This window comes from Eschrichtius robustus, chromosome 16 (genome assembly GCF_028021215.1).
Source record: "Eschrichtius robustus isolate mEscRob2 chromosome 16, mEscRob2.pri, whole genome shotgun sequence".
In the NCBI taxonomy this organism is placed as follows: Eukaryota; Metazoa; Chordata; class Mammalia; order Artiodactyla; family Eschrichtiidae; genus Eschrichtius; species Eschrichtius robustus.
In genome coordinates this window covers 31,373,609-31,399,091 of record NC_090839.1, presented here as the reverse complement: position 1 = coordinate 31,399,091, position 25,483 = coordinate 31,373,609, and the positions used below count along the sequence as shown (strand labels likewise).

Genomic DNA, 25,483 nt, shown 5'->3' with positions numbered 1-25,483 from the left:
GTGGATGATCCCACATGCCGCGTGGTGCGGCCAAATGTTAAAAAAAAACAAAACAAAAATAAATAAATAAATTACATCTAATGGAGTCTTGGTATCAAGAGAAACAGAAAGGTGCCATGGAAGCTGTGACACACTGGGGCATGCAAGGTCCTGTGTTAAAGAAGTTGTCAGCACTCAGCTCTAGCTAATTGTTACCATAGAGGAATATAGGCTATTGCCAACTATTGCCAGATCTGGGTTTTTTTTTTAAGAGAAGCCTGAGAGCCTTGACATTAGTCTGTGATCTGCTTGTCATTTGCATTTAGTCTTTGATTTGTTCACCAGTGTCCCCAGCTCTGGTTATGGTGAATGGTTGCTTTCTCCACTAAATTTCTTTTGCACCTTTATCAAAAATCAAATGGCCATTTTTTGTGAGTCTATTTCTGGATTCTCTATTCTGTTCCATTGATTTCTGTGCCTGTGTCCCTTCACCAATACCACAGTCTTGATTACTGTATTTTTATAGCAAGTCTTAAAATCAGGCAATATGATTCCTCCAACTTTATTCTTCTTTTCCAAAACTGTTTTAGCTAGTCTGGTTCCTTTGCTCTTCCATGTAAATTTTAACAGCAGCTTGTCTATCTGTACACACATAAACAACAACAACAAAAATCCTGCTGGGATCTTGATTAGTATTGCATTAAATATATAAATCAGGGGAAAATTGATATCTTTACCATGTTGAGTTTTCTAATCTGTAAACACATTATGTCTTTATATTTGAAGTGAGTGTTTTTATACACAGCATATAGTTAGGTCATGTTTTTTAATCCACCCTGCCAACCTGTCTTTTAATTGATGTGTTTAGACCATTTATGTTCAATGCAATTATTGATGTGTTTGAAATTAGGTCTACTCTTTTACTGTTTATCTTCCGCTTTTCCCCTCTTTCTTATTCCTCTGTTTCCTCCTACCTTCTTTTGTGTTATTTGAACCTTTTTAGTATTTTATCTATTGTGATTTTATCTTTTTGTATAATTTTCTAGTGGTTACTTAGGGATTACAAAATAAATACCTAGAATCAATTTTTTAGCACTTCATTTGTAATGTAGAAACCTTATCACCATATAGATCCCTTTACTTTTACTCCTTTATACAGTAAGTGTCATATTACACCTTTATACATTAAAAATGGCATCAGACAATGTTACACTTTTTACTTTTAACCATCAGATATATTTTAAAGAATTCAGGAGGGGACGAATAGTTTGTTATATTTATCCGGATATTTACCGTTTCTTTGCTCTTAATTCCCAATGTTCCAAGTTTCCTTCTTATGTCATTTTCCTTCTATGTGATGAACCTCCTTTAGCAATTCTTTTAGAGCAGATCTGCTGGCTATGAATTCTATTAGTTTGCCTTCATCTGAGAATGTCTTTATTTCACCTTTATTCCTGGGTTATTTCTTTTCCTTCAGCACTTTTAAAATGTTGTGCCACTTCCTTCTGACCTCCATGGCTTCTGATGAGAAATTCATAGTCATTTGAATCATCGATCTCCTATCCATAATGTGTCATTTTTCTCTGGCTGCTTTCAAGATTTTTTTCTATGTCTTTAGTTTTCAGCAATTTGATTATGATATGTCTCAGCATGGATTTCTTTGGATTTTTCCTGTTTGGGGTTTACTCAGCTTCACAAATATGTAGGTTTGTCTTTCGCCAAGCTTGAGAAGTTTTCAGCCATTATTTCTTCAAATATTTTTTCTGTACTGTATTCTTTCTATCCTGCCACTCTCCCAGAGAAGGCCTCATCCACCTGCTGTGGCCATGTGGGCCAATCAGAACCCTGAGCCCACGTCTACAGTACAGTACAGTGATACAGCCATCCATATAGCTTCTAAATTTGAACATGTTTGGGTCCATCCCCTCTTCTGTCAGGGTGATATTGCCTATACATACAGAAAGGAAAGGAGAACCTGCTCCCTCCTGCATCTCAGCAGCAGGTGGGATCCTAGCTACACAAGGACAGGAAAAGTCATCTTTAGGTCAGTTTTCCTGGATCAGGCAGAGAGTGGGTGAGGAGTCATGTGGCAGACATGCTATGGCCCTGCTCTACCCTACTTTCCACAAGAAGAGACTGTAGGAAGGTAACCCCATTGGAGTTGCCCCCCTGTGTAAAATGAAGTTAGGAACATCTTTTCCTTCTCCTCACCTCTCCACAAGCTCATTCCCTTCCCTTTGGTCCAGTGAGGAGGGGGTCTGGTGGTACAAGTTTTGCCACATCCCTTTCTTATGTAGGAGGAGACGTAAACCCTCTCAGTCTTTCTAGGATTACTGATCATTCTTCTTATAAATCACATTACTCAAATTAATTTTTAAATTATAATATAAATACTTAGAGCCCAACTGAGTTTCGTCCCTCAGTTTAAATTGTAAAAATTGTTTTACAAAAATAGTTTTAAAAAAAAACCCCAAAGCATGTATAGGGAGCTGACAGTATACAGGACCCTAGAGATTGAGTGGGCAAAGTATAGTCCCTCCCTGCCCTCAAGGAGCACTGGTCCCACAGGAAAGAAAGTCATAAGCCAGTGAGGCAAGGACAGTAAAGGGCTGAGCACACGAACACATGAGGGCCATGGAACGGACGGCCCACTGCACTTCAGTTTGGAATAAGAAAGTCAGATCTTTCCTGAGCAGCACAGCCATGTTTAGAGTGCTTTCATAGCTTTTAAAGATTCCAACCTTAAATGACACGTCTGAACTGGGAATGCTGCCTTTGCAAAAGATATGATTATCCTCGTAACTATTCAAGGAAAGGTATATTAGTGTTCACTACCACCAGCAAAGAATGATTGTATATTTAAAAGAAAATCATTTTGGCTAAATTCCCTGAGCTGTGGGTCATTTTCATTGTGTGACATTGTCTTTCCCACATGACTCTCCACTCCCTAGCTTGCATTTTGAGGTAAATTTATAGACTGTGTCAACCCCTTGAAAATTGTCAAATCCTTCCTTCTTGGTCATTTTAGGGATCATGCACTCTGTGAATACTAGAAAATTAGGCTTCTTTCCAGTATATATGCTATGGTCACTAAAAGCCATTTTTCCCTTGAAATTTGTTTTATTTATGGGTATCATCTCAGTGTAAAGAAAATGGAATCATGTATACATGGTGGCAAAATTACCAAGATGTCTGTTTCTTCCTATAATTTATCTTAGGAGCAAGGGAACTGACACTTTAAAAAATTTAGGTGAGGTAAGTATTATTCCTTATTTTGCTTTTGTAAAAATTGAGGTTTAAGAAAGTTGAGGAAAATGGGCATGTCCTCTAGCTTCTGAGTGTGGAGAAAGAAAGTGACCCTATCTTTCTGAGTCTGGAGCCTTCACATTATGATGCCCCTACTGCACCCACAAACTTGAAGCTTCTGCTGTTCCTCAAGCTGCAAAAAATTACTTTGAAATGCCGTGAACCGGCTTCCTTTTGTTCTCTGCAGATGCCATCAATAATATGTAAAACAAATAAACTCAAGTATCTATAGACTGACCAATCAGTAAATGTATGTCCTAGCCCTGTTTCTGACAGGGCTGATAGGATCTATTCTTTGATTTCAAAAAATGAAGAGTGATGGGAATGTTTCCTATCCTCATTCTGTGAGGCCAGTATTGCCCTAATATCAAGACCGGTCAATGACATCATAAAAAAAGAAAACTCCAAACCAATATTCCTTATGAATATAGTTGTAAAAATCCTCAACAAAATACTAACAAACCAAATTCAGCAGCATATAAAAAGGATTATATATCATAACTAAATGGAATTTATCCCAGGAATACAAGGTTGGTTCAACAAGGGAAAATGAGTCAATGTAATACCCCCTATTGACAGAATAAAGAGGTAGGGAGAACACATGACCACCTCAATAGATGCAGAAAAAGCATTTGACAAAATTCAACATTCTTTTATGATAATACTCAATATAAACTAGGAGCAGAAGGGAACTTCTGCAACTTGATAAAGATTTCTATGAAAAACCCACAACTAACATCATACTTAATGAAAGGCTGAAAGCTTTTCCTCCTAAGGGGAAACAAGACAAGGATGCCTACTCTTATCACTTTTATTCAACATTGTACTGGAGGGGTCTAGGCAGAGCAGTTAGGCAAGAAAAAGTAATCAAAAAGGTATCCAGATTGGAAAGAAAGAAGTAAAGCTATATTTGTAGACATGATTTTGTAAACACAGAAACGCCTAAAGAATCCACCAAAAATCACGAGATAAATGAGTTCAATAAATTACCAGGATAAAGATCAATATACAAAAATCAGCTGTAGGGACTTCCCTGGTGGTCCAGTGGTAAAGAATTTGCCTTCCAATGCAGGGGACGCGGGTTCAATCCCTGGTCAGGGAACTAAGATCCCACGTGCCGCGGGGTAACTAAGCCCCAGGCCACAACTACTGAGCTCACACACCTCAACTAGAAAGCCTGCATGCGGCAAACTACAGAGCCCACGCGCCCTGGAGCCTGCGTGCCACAGCTAGAGAAGAGAAAACCCGCAGGCCACAGCTAGAGAGAAGCCCGCGCGCTGCAACGAAAGATCCCACATGCCTCAACGAAGATCCCGTGTGCCGCAACTGAGACCCGATGCAGCCAAAAATAAAATAAATAAATAAAGTAAATAAATAAAATCAGCTGTATTTCTAGGCAGTGGCAATGAACAATCTGAAAATGAAATTAAGAAAGCAATTCCAATTACAATAGCATCAAAAAGAACAAGATTCCTAGGCATAAATTTAACAAAAGAAGCTCAGACTTGTACACTGAAAAATTATAAAACATCATTGAAAGATATTATAGAAGACCTAAATGAATGGAAAGACATCCTTTGTTCACGGTTTGGAAGACTCACTATTGTTAATATAGCAGTATTCCCCCCAAATATTTACAAAATCAACACAACTCCTGTCAAAATCACAGCTGCCCTTTCTTTTTTTTGTAGAAATTAACAAGCAGAATTTAAAATTCCCATGGAAATGCAGGAGACCCTGAATGGCCAAACACAGTCTTAAAAAAGGAGAGGATCGGACGATTCACACCTCCCAATATCAGAACTTACTGCAAAGCTACAGTATTTAAGACAGTGTGATACTGGGGGATGGACAGACATACAGATCAATGGAATAGAAATGAGAGTTCAGAAATAAACCCATACATTTATGGTCAATTGATTTTCAACAAGGGTGCCAAGACATCCAATAGGAAAAGAGTAGTCTATTCAACAAATGGTGCTGGGATAACTAGATAACCACACAAAAAAGAATGAAATTGGAGCCCTGCTTCACACCATACACAAAGGAACTCAAAAATGAATCAAAGACCTAAATGTAACAACTAAAATAACAAAACTCTTAGAAGTAAACATAAATATATATCTTCGTGGCTTTGGATTAGACAATGATTTCCTATATACAACACCTAAAAGCACAAGCAGCCAAAGAAAAAACTAGATAAATCGAACTTCATCAGAACTTAAAACTTTTGTGCTTCAAAGGACATTATCAAGAAAGTAAAGAGACAGGGATTTCCCTGGTGGTCCAGTGGTTAAGAATCTGCCTTCCAATGCAGGGGACGTGGGTTCGATCCCTGGTGGGGAAACTAAGATCCCACATGTCACGGGGCAACTAAGCCCACACGCCACAACTAGAGAGCCTACACGCTGCAACTACTGAGCCTGTGCGCTCTGGAGCCCGCATGCCGCAACTAGAGAGAGAAGCCCGCGCACCACAATGAAAGATCCCGCGTGCCACAACTAAGACCCGATGCAGCCAAATAAATAAAATATTTTTTTTTAACAGACATTGAAAAAAAAAAAGAAAGTAAAGAGACAAACCACAGGGAGAAAATATTTGCAAATCTTATATCTGATAAGAGTTTGGTATCCAGAATACACAGAGAACTCTTACAACTCATTAATAAAAAGCCTACAAAATAAAAAGATCTGCAAATACTTTGTCCCAGTCTTTTTATCCTAACAGGATCTTTTGCAGAGCAGAAGTTTTTAAATTTGATGAAATCCAGTTTACCAATTTTTTTTGGTTGCTTGGTGCCTATGGATGTCCCATTGCTCCAACACCATTTGTTGCAAAGGCTGTCCTTCTGCCATTGAAATGCTTTTGCACCTTTGTCAAAATCAGTTGGCTATCTGAGAAGGGATTTGTGTCTAGTATATATAGAGAAGTCTCACTACTCAATAATAAAAAGAAAAATTACCCAACTAAAAAACGGGCAAAGAATTTGAAAAGACGTTTCTCCAAAGAAGGTATACAAATGGCCAGTAAGCACATTGTTAGTCATTAGGGAAATGCAAATCAAACCCCCAATGAGATGTCACTTCATACCATCTAGGATGGATATACTCAAAGAGACAGACAATAATAATAACCTGAAGATATGGAGAAATTGGAGCCCTCATACACTGCTGGTGAGAATGTGAAATGGTTTGGCCACTTTGGAAAACAGTTTAGTAGTTCCTCAAAAAGTTAAACATAGAGCTACCATATGACCCAGAAATTCTACTCCTAGATATATACCCAAGAGAAATGAAAACTCTTAACAGATACTTGTGCACCAATGTTTAGAGCAAGATTATTCACAATAGCCAAAAGGTATAAACAACCCAAGTGGCCATCAACAGATGAATGGATAAATAAATGTGGTATATTCATATAACGGAATACTATTTTGCCACAAAAATGAATGAAGTATTGATTCATGCTACAGCATGAATGAACTTTGAAGGTATCTTTCTAAGTGAAAGGAGACAGACACAAAAGACCACATGTATGATACCATTACATGATTCCATTCCATTTTGAAATGACCAGAATAAACAAATCCATCAAGACAGGAAGTTGATTAGTGGTTGCCAGGGGAGAAGGTGGAATGGGGGGTGACTGCTTATGGACATAGGCTTTTGGAGGCAGGTGATAAAAATGTTCCGGAATTAGATAGTACGATGGTTGCACAACTCTGTGAATATATGAAAAACTGCTGAATTGTATACTTTACAGGGGTGAATATTATGATGTGTGAATTATATATCTCCATTTTTAAAAAGGAATGAGAGAAACAATCTTGTTGAAACACTGGAAAGTAAAGCTCATTTGCAAAATATGATCTGTAAATTTGTAAAATTAGTTTGAGCCTTGAGGGAACTTCTAAGAAGTCAGATCTCAGGCTTTTCTCTTCATGATTGCCCTTGGCTTTTAGTCAACTTTAGTGCTTAACATGTCAGAATTTATCTTGTTTTTTTTTTTCAGGTGACTATGGTTTTAGAATTTTTTAAGAAGAACATAATAGCCATTAATAGTAAACTCCATTTGAAAAGGCTACAAATCTAATTTTGGATTCTGGAAAAATAATCAAAGCAACGTCTTGCCCTTTGGTAGGATCAGCGCTGAATCTCTACAGGGCAGAGCCAGCAGTCCTCACCCTGTTTCAGAAGGCTGTGCTGGGAGGGAAGCTGGGTTAAGGCCAGAGGACCTTTTCACACAGTGTAGGAGGTGGGAACATCATTCCCCCTTTACAGATGGGAAGCAGAAGCCCAAAAAGGATCATCCCAAGGCTGGAACTGCTAGTTTCTCATCTTTACCCACAGCTTGTTCTTAACCTTCCTCCAGAAAACAAAAATGGGCTTGAAAATAGGACTCCCATCACTAAATTTAAATGTGAATAAAAACTGGTATTGGTAGACTGCCTTACTGCCTCCTCAGGCCTGCCCCCAACCTGAGCTGATGACAGTCCCAGGCAGGGGGTTGCGGGTATGTAGTATCCTCACTCTACAGATGAAGCAACAGAGCTTGAGAGGCATCATGATGGCAGAAGTCACACAGCTTGGGTGTCCGAGCCAAGGCCAGCCATCTGTCCTGCCTTCCTCCCTGCTCTCCTGCTGTCTCAGCAGTAATGCCAAATCTGATAAGACAGTTATCCATTCTCCTCCTCCTGTGAAGATCTTGTCTGCTATATACACAAGGCCCTGAGAGCTCTCTGGAGAAGGGTGTTGGAAGACCTACAGCCACAGCACTGGCCACAGGACACCAAGAGCCACGTGTCCTGTCACATAACCTAAGAATACTGGGTTACGTGTTATAGGTTAAGAAACAGGTGACAGGGAGGCAGGTCAGCAGTCTGGACAAGAAATGGTGATGGTTGAACCAGGAACCCTGGAGATGGACAGGGAAGCAAGCAGGGAGGAGTTCAAGCTTTGGGCAGACTAAAGTGTAACAGACCTGGGTCCCCAGCCAGACCTGGCCACTCACCAACAGCATGGCCTCAGGCAACATGGTTACTGCTCTGAGTTTCTGTTTCCCCATTTGTAAAGTGAGTAAATGGGATGATACTTGGTGTCCCTGGGCACTGGTAAGTGCCCAAGAAGTAGTGGTTGGAACCCAGCATCTGGCTTTGAAGAAGGCTTCTTTCCAAGCAGTGGAGCCTAGCCACCTGTCAGAGCAATCCTGCCCCATCTGCACATTTTCATAAGGTTAAATTCAGTGACTCTTGAATAACAACATTTTGTAAGACAAAGACAGACACTGACAGAAGGACAGTGCCAAAGTAAGGGGCCCCAGGAACTGCAAGAAGCATACTACTGCAGGCTGTGCCATGGTTTATAGTTTCCACGTTATGAAAACTGGAGAAAGGAGAGCCCCAGGGCCTGCCCCAGGGTGCGAGCAGTCCCTTCAGGGGCCCTGCTGCTGAGCAGGCAGAGCATTCCCTGCAGAAAGTCAGCCCCTTGGCATAGCACAGAAAATTACATTATGCTCAGTCTATCTGGTGAGACTAAACCTAAGTCAGACTCTTCTGATGGACTGAAGTAAAGGAACCTGCCTCTTGCTTTCTGTCTTCTCCCATCTGCCCTCCATCTTGAAGACACGTGACAGGAAGAGCAGGAGATTCTTCTTCAGAAGACCTTGCCCATTCGAGCCTGTTTCTTTCACTTATAGAGTTGTGGGGCATTGGAAGTACCTTCAAATGGCTGGGCCTTGGGGGCCTGCACTTTATTGGCCTGGGAGAGTCCTTAGCAGATACTTTGCCTCATCTGTGAATCTGTCTTTCAGCTCTGTGCAGTGTGCCTAGAAGACTTCAAGCCTCGAGATGAGTTGGGGATTTGTCCATGTAAGCATGCCTTCCACAGAAAGTGAGTATTGGTGTGGAATTATTTAAGAGGACCTGAGTTTGAGGCACATTGACCAACTCACTTGTAGGCTTGGGGCAGTGCCAGACAAGTTTGATGGCTTCATGACTGGTTTATAATGCAGAAAGCAGAAAGCGCCCTACAGGCTGTTTTTTGTGTGTGTGTGTCTATGTGTGTGTGACATTAGGAGGGATCAGGGTGGTGGAACGTGAATACCAAGGCAGGACTTCAGGCAGAGCGCCAGACAAGCCCACATCTCCTTGGAGCCCAGGCTATAAAGAGCTGTTTTACTGGAACTTTCCAATGAGAGTTTCCTTTCCTAAAAACTTATTTTAATCAAAACCATAGTTATTTTAAATCAAAATAAATACGTCTGAATGTAAATAGTAGTGTGGGACCATCTCCTCCCACTTCCTACAGACATATTTAATATTCCCCCTTCTCTTGCAATTTTATGTGTTTTGTATTTCTATTAGAAAACTTCATTTCTCCTCCTTCCCACCACCCTCTTCAATGTACTTCATTCTTTAAGAAGTCATGTATGACTGAGGGTATAGCATACTGACTGTAGCTTCTTGGAAAACTGGAGTCTCTGGTTCCTCCAGAGGGTGAAATGCATTCTCCACCCAGTGGTAGAACTCTTCGGGACCTGGCTGTTCACTCCAGGCCCCACCTCTGAGCAACAGATATGTTCAACATGTGAGGCATGTGGGCAAGGGGTGCCACGAGCATGGGACTGACATCTTCCTTCTTGTGGTGTCTCGTTCTGCAGGTGCCTTATTAAGTGGCTGGAGGTTCGCAAAGTATGTCCACTGTGCAACATGCCAGTTCTGCAGCTGGCCCAGTTGCATAGTAAGCAGGACCGTGGACCCCCACAGGGCCCCCTCCCCGGGGCAGAGAACATTGTATAGCTCATCACAAGGATCAAACTGTTGCAGGAGCCAATGTCTGCGTGGAGCCAGGAGGAACACAAGCAGTCTCTGTGTTGGCTGCTCTACCTGGGGCACCAGCTGCCGCTTCCTTTGTCTAATGAAGAACTCTTGGGCCAACTAGGCTGGGAACCGAGACTTCTGGGTCTTGTGACAACCAAAGTATTCTGCACTACCCCATGCCAAGAGAAGAGGAGTAGATGAGCCTGCGGGTTTGGTTCAAGAAACCTCATGAGGGTCTCTTGCTAACTCCATTGCACTCTGTCTCCAGATACTTATCTCCATGTCAAGGTGAATATCAAGCAGAAGGGATGATAAACACAAGTGTTAGAGAAGGGAACTGAGGGCAGGTCTTTAAAGCCACCCCAACCCCGACCCTGTGGACACATGAGCTTCTATGCAGACCATGCACGCCTTTGCAGCAGCAAACCCTCCTGGCAGCCCCTGAGCCAAGTGAAAACAGTGGTTACCTCAGCCCAAGCACAACCGGCTGCAGTGCCAGAGGCAGTGCCAACAAGGTTTTTCACGTTATGTCCCTTTGATAAGGCCATCTTGGAACCCAAGGGCTTTGGTTACAAAAAAGCAGCAGTACCCGTCACCACTGGTCCTGCCTCAAGTTCACAACACTTGCTTATCAAATCATCTAAGCTAAAAACATTAGATGTGCTTGGAAAGGTCTGGTCAAAAGCCATTTCCTCTTATTTCCCCTCCTACTCACCAGTGAGGCACAGCCAAGCCGCCATCAGGAGCCCCAGCAGGGAGTGGGCCTCTGAGCCCATGCTGTCGCTGTATGACCTGGGGGCCTCAGGGTGCTGCCCACATTCCCACATATGCAGTGTGGTTCCAGCGTACCTGCTGGTCTTGGCCCACTCCCTCAGTAGGAAGCTGCTGTAAGCCCCTCACATGGCTCCAAAGAGGAGCATCTTACTGATAACGGCCAGTCCTCCTGGCCCTGCTGAGCTGACAGGAGGATGCTAACCCCCTTGCTTCTCCCCATCCTTCTCTCTCTCTTCCCTCTCTTGCCCTATCTCTCTTTCTACTCAAAAGAAAATGCCCATCGTTGACTTAACAATTTAAAGTATCCCAAATAAGATCCCTATGTAATTCTGAAGCCAGGGAAACGCTAGAAATTGTGAATAGTTTCAGGAAGCTCCTGCAAGGCTATTCACCATTGGTGCATGCTTCAGTATTTGGACTTGGATAACTAACTGAAAGTGTCTTTATAGCGGAGAAATGCATGCTGCTCTTTGGCTCTTTCTGCCCAACTTTTCTAGAAATGACTCAGAGTCCAGCAGGATTCATGACTATTTTATGTTAGCTGTGTGAAGCAGCATTGGGTCCGATAGAAAGTTCTCTTTCACAGCCCTGCTCTCCACCTCCCTCCATCATAGGGGTGGGACTCCTCATCAACAGCTTTGCCTCTCTGCTCCATCCCACAAGTGTGAGTGGGGGCAGTTTCTCATTGGAAATAGAGCCTGCATGATATGGAGAGAGTGGAGGAAACTTTGCTACTCTGTTCATGGCATGTCTCCAGGAATTTTCTTGGAATCCAGCCTCTACCGTCTTAGAATGGGCGAGGGAACCTGTCCTTGGCTCAGGTGGCTGGGATCAGATGAGGAGGAAAATTCCCATTAGCCTAGAAAAGTGCTGGGCAGAATCCAGTTTGGGAAATTACAAATCCAGTTGGTCAGAATTGGCTGTACCCTACATGTGACCTATTCGTGGTATGCTAACTGGACTGCTTCTTTAAACAGGGCAAGGGAAGTGTGGAATATTTTTATATGAAAGCCTTCGTCTGTCTGGCACCCATGAAAAGAAGTATTTGTACACTCCTACTTTCACCCTCTGTTTCTGCATTCTCTATTTTGTAGCACAATAGAGTTGAATGCTGCAAAGCACCCAGTTTATAGTGAAATGTTTTCAATGACCAATGTTAGAAATAGGCTTACTTTGGACTAGCCTCATTAATAGCCAACACTCACCATTTTCACATAATGGCTTTGGGACGAATGTCACCTCTTAGTTATGGGGTTCCAATAGGAAATAGAACTTTTCCCTTCAAAGGAGGTATTCTTGTGTTCTATACTGCAAATAATTTCATCTCACAGCTTTTGTAGGATTGTAGCCTTTCAGTGCATCAGTACCAAGGAGACAGCCTCACGAAGTCCCTGTATTTGTAGGGAAGCAAATTAATTCATCTCACAGTGCCACAGCCAGTTGGACCAGACATTCAAAGCCCATCCATTAGAGGAAAGCTTGAGAGTGCTGTGCGCTCCCCACTAGGCACCATCATGGGTCTGCTTTACACCATGACCTCAACACTTGTGAATGTGCAGGGCTTTTAAAAACCCAGCTCTTCTACTAAGGTGGGACTTGACACTGGAGTGGTTAAGTGTTCACTCTGCTTGTACTCATCTTCCCTTTCTTGGCTTGGTGTCCTTCTATTGCAGCATGGCCAGTGTCACCTGCAGTAGTTATTACTCTTAGCAACACAATGTGAATGTGTTTGCTCCCCACATCTGGGTCCTCCTCCAGAACGTCCCTGTGCTGCACTGCTGTAACTGAGGACGGCCAGGGTTTATGTCTTCCTTTAATTCTGATTAAAATCACAGTTTTATGTGAAGGACAAGGTCAAATCTCCATTCAAAAAAATTATTTTTAAAAAACAAGTTAAGGATCCCTTAATACTCTTTGATCAAGTTCACACCTCACAGTGAGACCAGTGAGGCTGCCCTGTCCAAATCTATCTCCATGAGTTGTTGACCTTTTGTTAATCTGTAGACACGTGAGGACTCTGATCTGCTTTTGGGCCACTGGCAGGTAACATGATTTTTTAACTTCATCTTAATGTGTCTTAAGCAACTCAGAGATTGGGTGTTGCGTGCTATGGGTTAGTGGAGCAAAACTCAGCCTCAACTGGACTCTATGGGTGGGTGAATCATTATCAAGTTGTTACTAGGGGTACAGCTGAATTCAGCTGGCTTTAGGAACAGGGAACAAAACCAGCCTGACTTGATTCCTGGTTGAGTAGGCCTAACATGCTAGTTGTCATCTGCTGCTTTTCTTTGCCACAGTGATTTGGTTAGGCCTATCCCTAGTAGTTAAAGCCCTAGCCAAGGAACAGGACAAGACAGTAATGGCCAGATGAGAGCAGGTGGCCCATGGGGAAGTCTGGGCTGAGGGATACAGGGGACCTCACACCATTGCCAAATACCCTGTTCTTGACAAAGATCCTTTCCCCAGTGCCTAGCCCCTCAAATCCATCAAACGAATGACCTCACGCCCTGTTCCTTTCCACATTACCCATTCCAAAGCCTATCATCTTCATGGCCTGGTCCCATTCTGCTAAGCTACCCTGAACGACTGTAGTAACTGTTTTTCTGAGAGGTTTTCTGGGAATTATGAAATGCACACGGGGAGGCATCTCCAGAGCTCTGAGGAGAAAAGGTGCTCAGCTTGATTTGAATCACCCCCTTGCCACTCACTAGCCACGTGCCTTCCTGCAAGTTAGCCTCCCAAAGCCTGTTTCCTTATCCGCCCACCCAGGGATTGTAATAAGGGTGTCCCCACCAGCTCTTGTGGGGAATTGGCCACCATGTCTGGAGCCCAGCAGGCAGGCCTAGTGTCATGGGGGCTGGTGCTACTAGGTGACATCATCATGCTGGCCACATGGGGCTCCTCTGTTGTCCCGGTAGAAACCACCTCAGCAGAGAGCCTCCTGAGATGTAGAGGCTCTCCCCTGGGTCCCAGTTCACCTGGCTCCCTTCCCTTTCCCCTTTTGATCTTCCTTAGTCACTTCCATTTACCTTTGCCCACGGTGCTTCCCAACATGGGTGCTCAGTGCTGAATATTCCTTAATTTTTTGAATAGGTAATCCCTTCAAGTGGTTCACAAATCATAAACAGTTAAGTCTTCCTTGCATCCCTGACCTCCAAGCAAGCCAAGTTTCTCACCCCTTGAGCACCCACTATTAGTTCCTTGTGGATTCTTCCAGAGATTATTTATACAAGTACACACACGTACATGTGCGTGGGGTGTATGTGTGTGTGTGTATATATATATATACACACACACACACACACACACAGTTGACCCTTGAACAACACAGGTTAGGGGCGCTGACCCCCTGTACAGCCTGTGCATAACTTCACAGTCAGCCCTCCATATCCGCGGTTCGGCATCCAAGGATTCAACCAACTTTGGATTGTGTAGAATGTATTTATTGAAAAAAATCCACACGTAAGTAGACCTCACTTCAAACCTATATTGTTCAAGAATCAACTGTGTGTATGTGTATAATTTTTTTTTCTTTTTTACTTGTGTAATACCAGACAAGTATATTCAAGGAACATTCCTAGTCATGTGGGAAGAACCATCCCATAAGTCAGAATATCTGTAAAAAGGTGAGCCCAGAATTGGGGGATGTTTCTATAATCACATTCCTTTTGAATAAGGCATATTTTCCACTGAGTGCAGCATGATGAAATTCTAGTTTGCTATCCCAATCAAACTACAATCCCTCCCTGACCCTAACCACTGATGCCCAAATAACAAGACAGCACAACCAGTTTCCAGCCTATCTTTCTGAGTCTGTTGCAGGACACTCAAGAGCAGGCTCCATAGCCAAAAGCAACAGCACAGTCCAGCAGCTTTTGCAGGAGCCTGGACAGGCTGCAGCCGTGCCCCAACCCCCCAATCCAGTTTCAAGTGAGGACCAAGAGCCCAGCAGTGACGTCTGGCTACAACTGTCATGGTTTCTTAGGCAAGCCCATCTTTTTGAGGTAGGAGTTTGAGAAGCAGCAGTAACTGAAGGCTGAGGCATCCTTCTGTTTTGTGGGGCAGATGTCTCAGATGTTGCTAAGCAAATAGGTGGTCAGCTGCCTCAGCATTAACAGCAGATATGGCTGAACGTTCATGTTCAAGTTCATGAACCTACTCCCTTTCCCTTCCCACTCTTTATGAACACACTAAAAAGAAAATGTTCCCATAGAATTTCTCCTCGCCCAACATTTTTTCCATTCAACAACAGAAATTATCCCACCAACATTTTCTTTAAAAAAAAAAAAAAATTTAAGTTCATTCTTGCCCCTGCAGGAGATCCAGGTTAAAGCCGCTTCCTCCAGGCAGCCTTGGGGGGAGGGGCATGGACTTGTGCCTCTCATTCCTCACCCACCTCCCTGGTATCCTGCCACACAGAACAGCAGCCCAGGGATTCCCTAGATTAAAAGTGCAACTTGGGCCCCTGACCTGAAACTTGGAAAGGAATCGTATGTGAAACTCCACTCTTCTGTCATTTGATGAACCTCTTGTCTTTCATCATTAGCATTTAGGAATTTGAGTAAAGGAGATGAAAGTGTCTAAATTCTGGCAGAATTTACAGTTGATAACTGGAAAATGCTGGGTCATGTTCGTTTAGTAGATTAACGAAGGCTCCCACGTGCCATGGAATGTGCTTCCATTGACTGGGAACATGAGGAAAACAGAGGGGCTTGTTCAGTAAATGTTATTATTCCAGTTCAGCTTCAGAGCCTAAATTGCTGTTGCAAGATGCAGAGTTTTATTCCACTTTTAGACCAAGCATCAGCACACTTGGCTTACCGACCCAGTGCTCACTTCTGTGGCTATAGTGTCGGGGCCTCCCTGCTCCAGGGACGTGTACCTACATTGTGGGCCCCACCAGTGTCAAGGGACTTGTCTATTCTTCCATGAAGCCCCTCTCAGCTCCCTGGGCCAGTACAAGCCTGGCGGACCTGTGTCTCGGGCCAGGTGCACACCATCCCTCCATCCACCCCTTCCCTCCCAGGCACCCCCTGCTAGAGCAAGAGAGGCAGATGGGGCTAGTGTTAGGAAGTCCTTCCTGGTGACAGCTCAGTCTTCCAAGAGTGTTCCTGAACTGTCATCTCTGGGTCTCTTGACAGATCTTTGCCAGAAAGAGTGGATATTAGTCCTATAGTTTTAAGCCCATTGGGGTTTATTCACTAGATATAACTCCCTCAAAAAAAGGTTTATGAAATGCTGAGCCTCAGGTTTCATAGACATGTTTGTACACTAAGAATTATGCAGCAGAATATTTTTAAACATTCGCAGTTTTTTGTAAGCTATATATTTTTGTATATTTAATTGCTATTTTAAAATTTTAATGCATTTTGCTAATTACTCTTGTTTAAAAAATAAGACATGCATGTAATTGACTTAAATGTAAATAAAAAGCAGATTTTAAAAATACTTTGTGCTGAGCATGTACGCACCCTTGGTCACCCACATCCCACTTAAGCCCATGTAGCAAGAGCTGAAGAGTGGTTCTGAACAAACAGAACTGGTCACCAGCAACAGGTGATTGTGACAGAGGAGCCTGGCTTATCTCTTCCCATGGTGTGGGGTGCCAGTGGGGTGCCAGTCACGGGTGATGAGTGGAGCACCAGGCCACAGCAAGGGAGAAGGCAGAGAGGCCAAGGACCCCCTGCCACCCTGGCCTCAGCACCACAGGTGTGGCTGGACACAGTCAAGCAGTCTCCCAAATGTGGACACCAGTGCTCAGGAGGGCTGCAGTGGTGGAATTGGCCCACACCTCACCCTCTAGCTATATCCCAGGTCTGGAAATACCAACTATTCTGTTGGGAGGAGAAAAAAACATCTCCTGGTCCAAAGCCATCCTGTGGCAGCTACTGTTTCTACTCATCAACCCTCACTAGGACCTCTGCTGCTCAGTTTTGGCCCCATAGCTTCAGGGAAACTGCTCCCCCTCAAGGCCATGCGTGACCCTGCAACCAAATCTGTGCCACCTCTGAAACCTCTTCTTAATGCAGGTGCCTGGAGAGCTCCTCTCCCCTCAAGTCTCCTGAGCAACAGGCCCCCTGCGCTAGTCCCCTCTGACCACTCTTCAGTGTTCTTCGCAGCCTTTTCCTTCTCTGCACATCTCTTGTTATTCTCACTCTACCTTGGGATTCACTAAATTCCCACCTACATTTTACCCACCTACATGCACATCATTCTCAGGTCTCTGACCTAAATATCCAGCTACCTATTTGGCATCAAAAACCAGGCAGCCCAAAACCAAGTCTCCCCACCAAGCCTAGGTGCCCTCACAGAACCTCCTTCCCCCACTTCCAATCTCCACATCTCTAAACTCAACCCTCTAAAGCATCTCTCTCTACCTGACCATCCACTGCTCCCATCTTGGTTTGACCACCTTCCTTTCACACCTGGACCATGATCACAGCCACGACCACCCCCACTGCCTCTAGTAGGGGAGTGTGGGATGGGACCCTCAGGCTAGTATTTGGAGGGCTGACTGGAAGGGATAACTGCTGAGATGAGACAGGGCAGTGGCTTAGACCAGGGTGGTAGCTGTGGTGACGAAAGACTGAGTTTACATGCATCTCACAAACTGGAGGTAGTGAAATGGCAGGAAACTGGGAGAGGATGCTGGCGGAGGTTCAGAGGAGAGGATGGAGACATTTCTGTGTAAAGATGGCCTTGGAGATACAGAAGAGAAGGGAAGGGGAAAGAGGGAAGAGAAGGCAGTCAATGCCTTGGGACTGGAGCTCAGAGGCAAGGGCTGGGCCAGACCTGCTACCTTAGAAATCAGAGTCAAGGTGAGTGCTGATGACTGCTTAAGGAGATCAAGGATTGAGCCTGAGGGCTAGCAATATCTAATTATCTTCAGTGGAGAATAAATTGGCAGAGACAAAGTGGCCTAGGAGATAGAAGGAAAAGCAAGAGGGGTCTGCAGTGTTAGAACTGAGGAAGATGAGAACATGAAATGTCCATTAAATTTAGCAACGAGATTCACTGGAGTAAAAGGATGGGCTGAGCACAAAGCACAAAGAGAAGTCACAGAGGCAGTTTCTCAAGAGCAGGAAGTGGTGAATCCATGGAGGTGGAAGGCGACTTCAAGGCACAAGAGGAAAGGGGGCTCTGCCGGATTCTAGCTGTGTGACTTTGGGCAGGTTTCCTCCTCTGTTAAGTTGTGGAGATGACAAGGGCTGCATGACACGACCCACAAAAAGCAATGGCACAGCCTCGTGAGCACAGTAACTGCGGGGAGAGCAGGTGGGACCCCACAAGGCCTCAGAGGTCAACCTGGGTCTCCATGGGCAGCGAACGGGCTCACGCTGGCTCCATTCCTCAGCCCAGAGGAAGCAGCCAACCTCTACCAAGACTCCATCTAGAAACCTGTCTCTCCTCAAGCAGCCTTTTCAGCCTCCCACACGCAGCCCCTCCACTAGATCCAACTGAGCCAGCCTCCCAGGCAGTTTCCAGCAAGCACAAGGCAGGGAGCAGAACGTGGGAGAGCCCCGCCCTGCTCTCCATGAGCTAATCAATGGACACCTCAATTCCTCCCTTTCTACTAGCCTGAAATAACCAGATTCCCCCCACTCCTTGAAAAGCTGTCGATACTGGCAGCCCTCTTTGTCTGCTTTTAGTCTTCCAGATGTGCTTTTTCTACTAGCTTACTCACTTCCATCACATCAATTATCCCTCCACTATCCAAGGAAATTCTGCCCAGGGGAGAAGTCCTTTCCCTCCAAACAGACCTTCCCAGGATCTAAAGTGTAAACAAGCTGGAACTGCCCTTCCAAAAGTTGCTTAACTGTTAAAGTTACAGGCACAGAATTAACCTGCCCAATAAGTCTGTAGAACCTTGAAACATGTTTTTCAATACGTTCACACAAGCTAAATGCACACCAGAGTTAATGCACAGAAGATGATCTCCAAGGCCACGCTGACAAAATTGTGATTAGATTATAACACATAGTATCAACAGCTTGCCTTACATTTAGCTAGTTCAACAGGACACAAAACCACAGCCCGCTGAACACAGAACAGCTCTCCTCTCCTGAAGTGGCTCCACAGAGTGATGCTGAATTTCAAAAATACACAGCAAGTTGAACAAAGATATACTGAAGAGCAACTTAAATACAGAGAATTCTCACCGACATGGACATGGTCCACTTTTTTTTTTTTTAATATATATCTTTCCTTACTGGTTATTAAGATTTATCTTGATGACTTAGAAAAATACATTTGTCCTTTATCGCTTTGATTCAGGTAGTACACAATCATAAAACTGAGTAAGTCTCTTAAAAAAACAAGTCCACAGATCCCATTGTGGAAGGTTCCAGGAACCCCTCCCCAGGTAATCAGGGGATCTTCAATAGCTCAAGGAGTGCTCCGACAGCTCCAAAATAACCCTGGAAAAAAAAAGAAAAAAGAAAAAGAAAGAAAGAAAAATAAGAGCAATTCTCCTTTGACTTATTTAAATTACCATAAATATGATTACACGCATTAAAGCCAACACAGTCCTTAATTCCTGACACCCATTTCCTGACTCCCATTTTGCTGAGCCCAAGGCCAGCCTGGGAGCAGAGAAGCTCTGCAGAGCTCCTAGGCAGGGGGGGAGGACACTCTGGCACATCAGACCAGAGCCCACAATTGGCGATCCACAAGTTATGAGGCCCAGAGCGGCCCAGTTACCCCTGGTAAAGGACAGTACCTGGGCCGTCTCCTGCGGAATGAGGCGGTGAGAAGCAACAGGGGCCTGGAGCATTTCCAGACAACTCTGGGATGAAGGGAAGATGAGACATGAAGTGCAATGAAGGAGAAGCGGGGACAGGTCACAGAGGGAGAGGGCTGCCTGGGCTGAGGGTGGAAAGAAGGGGGTGGGATGGGTTCACGACTCGCCTGAAGAAGGGGATGAGGGTGGCAGAGATGTTGATGTCCCTCCCACACATCCGGTCACACCACCCGAGTGAACAAGGACACAGGAGCAAGAAATGTGGAGAGCAAGGAAGGGGGTGTTCCATACAGGATGTGCAAAGCTGAGGTGCCCCTGGCAGCCAAGCAGCCACACCCAGAAAGTCACCGGATGTCTGGATTTGGAGTGGGGCAGCAGTCAGGGCAGTACTGGCAGAGGTGAGCAGCAGAGAAGTGGACAACAGAACCTTCAGGCAACGTGTAGAGAAGGGTGAGGACAGAGGAGCAACATCTGAAGAACAGAAGCAACTGAGGGGAAGGCAGAGGCATGAGACAGAGAAGCAGCAGCTGAAGGAAGACATTACAGGACCATCTCCTGAAGTAAGCAATCAAGGCCAAACACAACCAAGACATGACAACCCAAACACGAAACCTAAACAAGGATTAAATATAAAAGAAAATGAGGCAAAACCCATACTGGCAGAAATCAGCAGGAATCAGAGAATAATCGTACAATGATACAGAATCCATCAAGGTCTCTAAAGGATGCAATCAGACAGTAAAGTACTGTAAGAAAGAGAGAAGTGACTGAAAAAGGAATATGGGAAGATCCTGGAAGACCTGCTATGGATTAGAAGAATGTATGAGGGACTTCCCTGGTGGTGCAGTGGTTAAGAATCCGCCTGCCAGTGCAGGGGACACGGGTTCGAGCCCTGGTCCGGAAGATCCCACATGCCACGGAGCAACTAAGCCCGTGCGCCACAACTACTGAGCCTGCACTCTAGAGTCCATGCTCCGCAACAAGAGAAGCGAGCAAAATAAGAAGTCCGCACACTGTAACAAAGCGTAGACCCCGCTCGCCGCAACTAGGGAAAGCCCGCGCACAGCAACGAAGACCCAACGCAGCCATAAATAAATTTATTTTTAAAAAAAAATATGAGAAGTCTCTGAAATATAAATAACTAAGGTTTAGTCTATTTTCCAAGAAAAGCTTCTCCAAAGAACATGTGGCCACACAACAGAGGCCTGCCCTTTCACTCTTTTTTGGCTTTAAAAGTAAGCAGCCACAGGGACTTCCCCAGTGGTCCAGTGGTTAAGCATCTGCCTTCCGATACAGGGGACACGGGTTCAATCCTTGGTCAGGGAACTAAGATCCCAAATGCCGCAGGGCAACTAAGCCCGTGCGCCACAACTACAGAGCCCATGCACTCGCCCGCACACCTCAACTAGAGAAGCCTGCGCACTGCAACAAACAGCCCGCGTGCCAAAAAGAAAGATACCGCATGCCACAACGAAGATCCCGTTTGCCGCAACTAAGACCTGACACAGCCAAATTAATAAATAAATATTAAAAATAATAAAAAATAAATAAATAAGCAGCCACATGAATGTATTATGAAAGAAAGTCAGAAACTGTAGAAGGGACACAACTGAGCAAGACTCAGCCACACTCAGAAACCCACAATCACAGCCAGAGGATAGAATTCAAGGGTGTTCACTTTATTCTTTTTTTTTTTTTTTTTTAATTTTTTGGCCACAGCACGCAGGAACTTAGTTCCCTGACCAGGGATGGAACCTGCGCCCCCTGCAGTGGAAGCACAGAGCTTTAACCGCTGGACTGCCAGGGAAGTCCCAAGGGTGTTCACTTTGTAACAGATAGCTCTACACATAAAGTGCTTTTCTGTATCTGTGTTTTATTTTACAACAAAAGAAGAAGGGATAAAGTTAACCATTATAGTGAGTTCCACTGAAGACCCAAAACCTACTTATCTAGTAAAAGACAGAGGTTGTTACAAGCCAAGAAGTGTAAGATGAGAACAGTAAACAATGAAAGAGAAAGGCTTGAGAAGAATCTATACAAAGCTTTCACAACAGTAGACACACTGACTTCAGTGTGCAGACAGGAGAATATTTCATGACTCAGAGAACCTAAAATAATCAGAGTTCCACAAGTACAGAGATCGACATTAGAGCCAGAGGCATGAATGTAAATGGAAAACACAGAGACAAACAGAGCCAACAGGCTAACCAGAGAGGAAGTCAAAATGGGAAAAACAAAACTTCATAAAGGGTTCATGTCGTAATTATTATGATATGAAGACGTAAGTTAAAAAAAAAAAAAAGTTAACCTAAGAAACCTCCACATTCTGCCTTGAAAAAGGTACAAAAGAGGTAGAAACTCAGCAGGAGGCAAGTTATACTAAGATTACAAATTAAACAGGGTTTCTTTTTATTCTAATATTAAGCAAAATAAAACAGGTCAAAGATCACAAAAAGCAAGATGCATATAAAAGGTATAAGAAACTGATAATTCAGTACCGATTTACTAATATAATAAGATTAGAGGTAAAAAGAAAGTTAGATAACTTAAACTTTAAGCTTTTTAATATGGGGAATTATGCACTTTGGGTTTTAACTATGAACTTAAGCAACTTAAAAGGAAAAACTTAAAGCAACCTTAAAAGAAAAACAATCTCTTCATATTACTTCAAATCCTACTTTGATTTCTGTCAATTCATAGAAACACTGTTAAAGTAAATATGCAAATACAATTCTGAAAAATGTTCATGATAACACTATCTACAATCCACTTTAACACTTGAAAGCCTCCAACTGCCCCACAACCAAGGGGAGAAAAGAGAAAGTCCCTTCCATAGCTCTGGTTCTGTTCCTCAAACTGAAAAACAGAAAGGCACTTTCCAAAATCGGATTATCAGGTTGAGCAATTCAGTTATTCTTTTCCACATAGCCTGTCTATGTGTTAAGTTCTTATGATAGTGTGGCTCTAATCCTGGAATGCTTTTTACTGATCTAGTTGTTTTTAGAACATACATCTTAAATAACTGGCAAACTGGCACATGAACTATATCAATACATAAAAACTGACATCAAAAAATGAAAAAAGAACTCAGAGTAAGTGCATTTACAAAGTAAGTGCAAATTGCAATGGGGAAAATATAAAGGACGGTTCAGAAAAGAATATGGCATCAGTAATATAGCTGGCTGTTCATCAAGACTTTCTTCTTTAAAACTGCTGAAGCTCAAAATTAAATTAACCAAATATCTACCTTACATTAAATCAGGTAAGAAACAGCTTTTGAACATGACCAAAGTTAACCCATATTATACAAGTACAGAAACAAATAAGTACTGCTTCAAATTCCAGCGCAGCATGAACTGCATGCCCTTTATGAAGGTAACGTGTCACAGGAAGTAAGTCTGCTTACCTCGTGTTCCGAAAAAAGTGCTTTCAACTGTCCCTTGGACCAATAATCCAAAGCATATGCCAAAAGCCGCATGGCGATTGTATTAATTCTCAAGAAATTTCCAACAAATACCACCTGGTTAATGTTCTGAGCACATCAGAAAAAAGGCAATTAGTTTTCATCTTAATTTCTGTTCTCTCATAAAAGCTACCCCAAAGAGAGTACCGTGTACATAGTTTTTAGCAGCAAGTTGACTGCTGATCAAAAAAAAGTATTTACATTTAATCCAGTTGATCCAGGGCTACTTAAATTTGATCCCCAGACAACTCTAAACCTACTTCAAAGTATGCCAGAAAATGTCACAGGAAAATACAGATTAGGAAAAGCATTTGAATTAAATTTGATAAACAATAGCTACAATTAAATAAAAAGTTTTATACAGATAAGTAAAAAAATATTAAGACCCAATTCTAAGAAGAAAAGTAACACAAATAGGCAAATTATACAAGAAATATCACAGACAAAAAAATTCAACCTCACTAAGTAAGCAAAAAAAGTAAAATTTTAGATCCATTAAAAGTTAGCAAAGAACTCCAGATGTTGGCAGCTTCCTTCCTTGGATGTCTGAGGGACCCAAGATCTTACATCCTGCGGAGAAGGAAGAATTCGAACATCAGCAGAAGGAGCTGGAAAAAATCTGCAACTCCATCATTACCAAGCTGTACCAGAGAGCGCAGGAGGCATACATACCAGGAGGAATGCCTAGGGGCCGAGCTCCCCCATCTGGTGGTGCCTCCTCCGAGCCCACCACTGAAGAGGCTGATTAAGCCAACCTAGTATAGATTTAGCATTGTTTCACAAAAAACACTGAAGGACCCAAATGTGTAGCAAATTCCAAGGCAGTTTTAAAGCTGAGCTGCTATAGTAAACAACTGGGCGTTCTTGATACTTGAACAGTGAATATGTACACAGGGAAAGGAAATAACATTGCACTTTATAAGCACTGTATTGTAAGTGGAAAATGCAATGTCTTAAATAAAACTGTATTTTAAATTGGCACCATAAAAAAAAAGTTAGCAAAACAAACAACTAACTGAAATTCTACCCCCAATATTAGTTAAGTTGTGGTAAAACCAATCCATTCATTCATTGCTAAAAATGATCTAAATTGGTGCAGCCCTTGTGCAAAAGCATCTTGGCAATACCTATCACAATTCATAAATATTATATTCTTTAGATGAGAAATCTCACTCCTGAATAAGTCTCTTATCAAGAATAAATCCATCCAAGGAACAGCTTCACGCTTAAAAATGCTTTACTGCAGAGCTATCATCGGCAAGCAACCAAATGCCCAGTTCTATGTGAATGACTTATGACATAAAAAGAAATTAAATATACAACCATGCAATTTATAATATTTAAGTAAAAAACGTAGAATGGTATGTACACCGACTAAAATATCTTAAAATACATAAGCACAGGACTTAAAGGAACATGCAACAAAGAAAATAGAAGTGTTAAAATATTCAAATAAAGAATTTTTAACTTCTTCATGCTGATACAGTATTTTTAACTAAAAATGAGACAATCCTTTTGTACCTGTTGAGGTTTCCTTTTTAAGTCACATGCTTATATTATCTATTTAAAAGAATAATTTTAAACAAAAGTGTATAAATAGGGATAAGCTATAAAGCTGCACCAACTGGATCCCCAAGGGAAGGCCATTCTTAGTTCTTTCATAGCCCTGTACAATGCTGCTTGACCTGAATGCTACAAGGCAGCACTGTAAAGAAGCTGAAAGCACAAAGACAGCTCTGCTGCAGTGGAGGGGGAGCAGGGTGGGCATGCCTCGGCCCACTCAGTCTTCTCCCAGCTTCAGTGCCTTCCTCTGGATTCATTCCCAGGGACTCTAGAGCTCAACAGTGGGCGTGGCGTCTAGATTCAGCATCGCCATCCATCACCACCACCCAACAGTCCCCATCATCTGCAATACTGGCTACCTTCCCTACCTTCCTCTAGTTTTTCCTCTACTTCTAGATAGTAGTAGTGTTTATCTTGAGTAAGGAAAAAAAAATCTATTAAGATTAATCTCCATGTAAAACGTTTTAACTTTGCCAATGAAACAAACTCCACCACTTACGACTACATTTAGGCACTGTTCAGAGAAAACAGATGTATACAAGGCGGGGCCCACACAGTAAGTTCTGTATTTTCCTCAGAGCAACTAAAAAAATCCATGTCCCCTTACTTCATTAAGGGCACACATTCTTGCTATTGAGCCAATGTTGTTGGTGATGGTGATCAAAGTCGCTCTGGCAAGGTCCTCTTTACTCACAGCTTCTCGCTTCTCCTTGCTCATCATGTTTCCAAAGCTATGATGGAAAAAAAAAATCTCATTGCTAAACCAAAGGCAACACAGCTCAACAGAACTTAATGTTACTTTACTAAGACAAAAGTTACTTTCAGGGCACCATTGTTCAAA

At 43.0% G+C, this 25,483-nt stretch overlaps 2 protein-coding genes across 5 annotated transcripts in view; one reads left to right on the top strand and one right to left on the bottom strand.

Annotated features, from left to right (window-relative positions):
* RNF24 (ring finger protein 24) overlaps positions 1-11,994 on the top strand; it is a 138,511-nt gene extending 126,517 nt beyond the window's left edge. The window contains exons 5-6 of the mRNA XM_068524847.1: positions 9,094-9,173; positions 9,943-11,994. Coding sequence (XP_068380948.1) covers positions 9,094-9,173; positions 9,943-10,081 — 219 coding nt within the window. The 3' untranslated portion in view covers positions 10,082-11,994. The remainder of the gene's footprint in view (positions 1-9,093; positions 9,174-9,942) is intronic.
* Positions 11,995-18,792: 6,798 nt separating this feature from the next.
* PANK2 (pantothenate kinase 2) overlaps positions 18,793-25,483 on the bottom strand; it is a 28,393-nt gene continuing 21,702 nt past the window's right edge. For all 4 annotated transcript variants that reach the window (XM_068524844.1, XM_068524843.1, XM_068524845.1 and 1 more), the window contains 3 exons: positions 25,250-25,373; positions 23,023-23,148; positions 18,793-19,293 (listed from right to left, as the gene is read on the bottom strand). In XM_068524844.1, the coding sequence (XP_068380945.1) occupies positions 19,243-19,293; positions 23,023-23,148; positions 25,250-25,373 (301 nt within the window). In that variant the 3' untranslated portion in view covers positions 18,793-19,242. The remainder of the gene's footprint in view (positions 19,294-23,022; positions 23,149-25,249; positions 25,374-25,483) is intronic.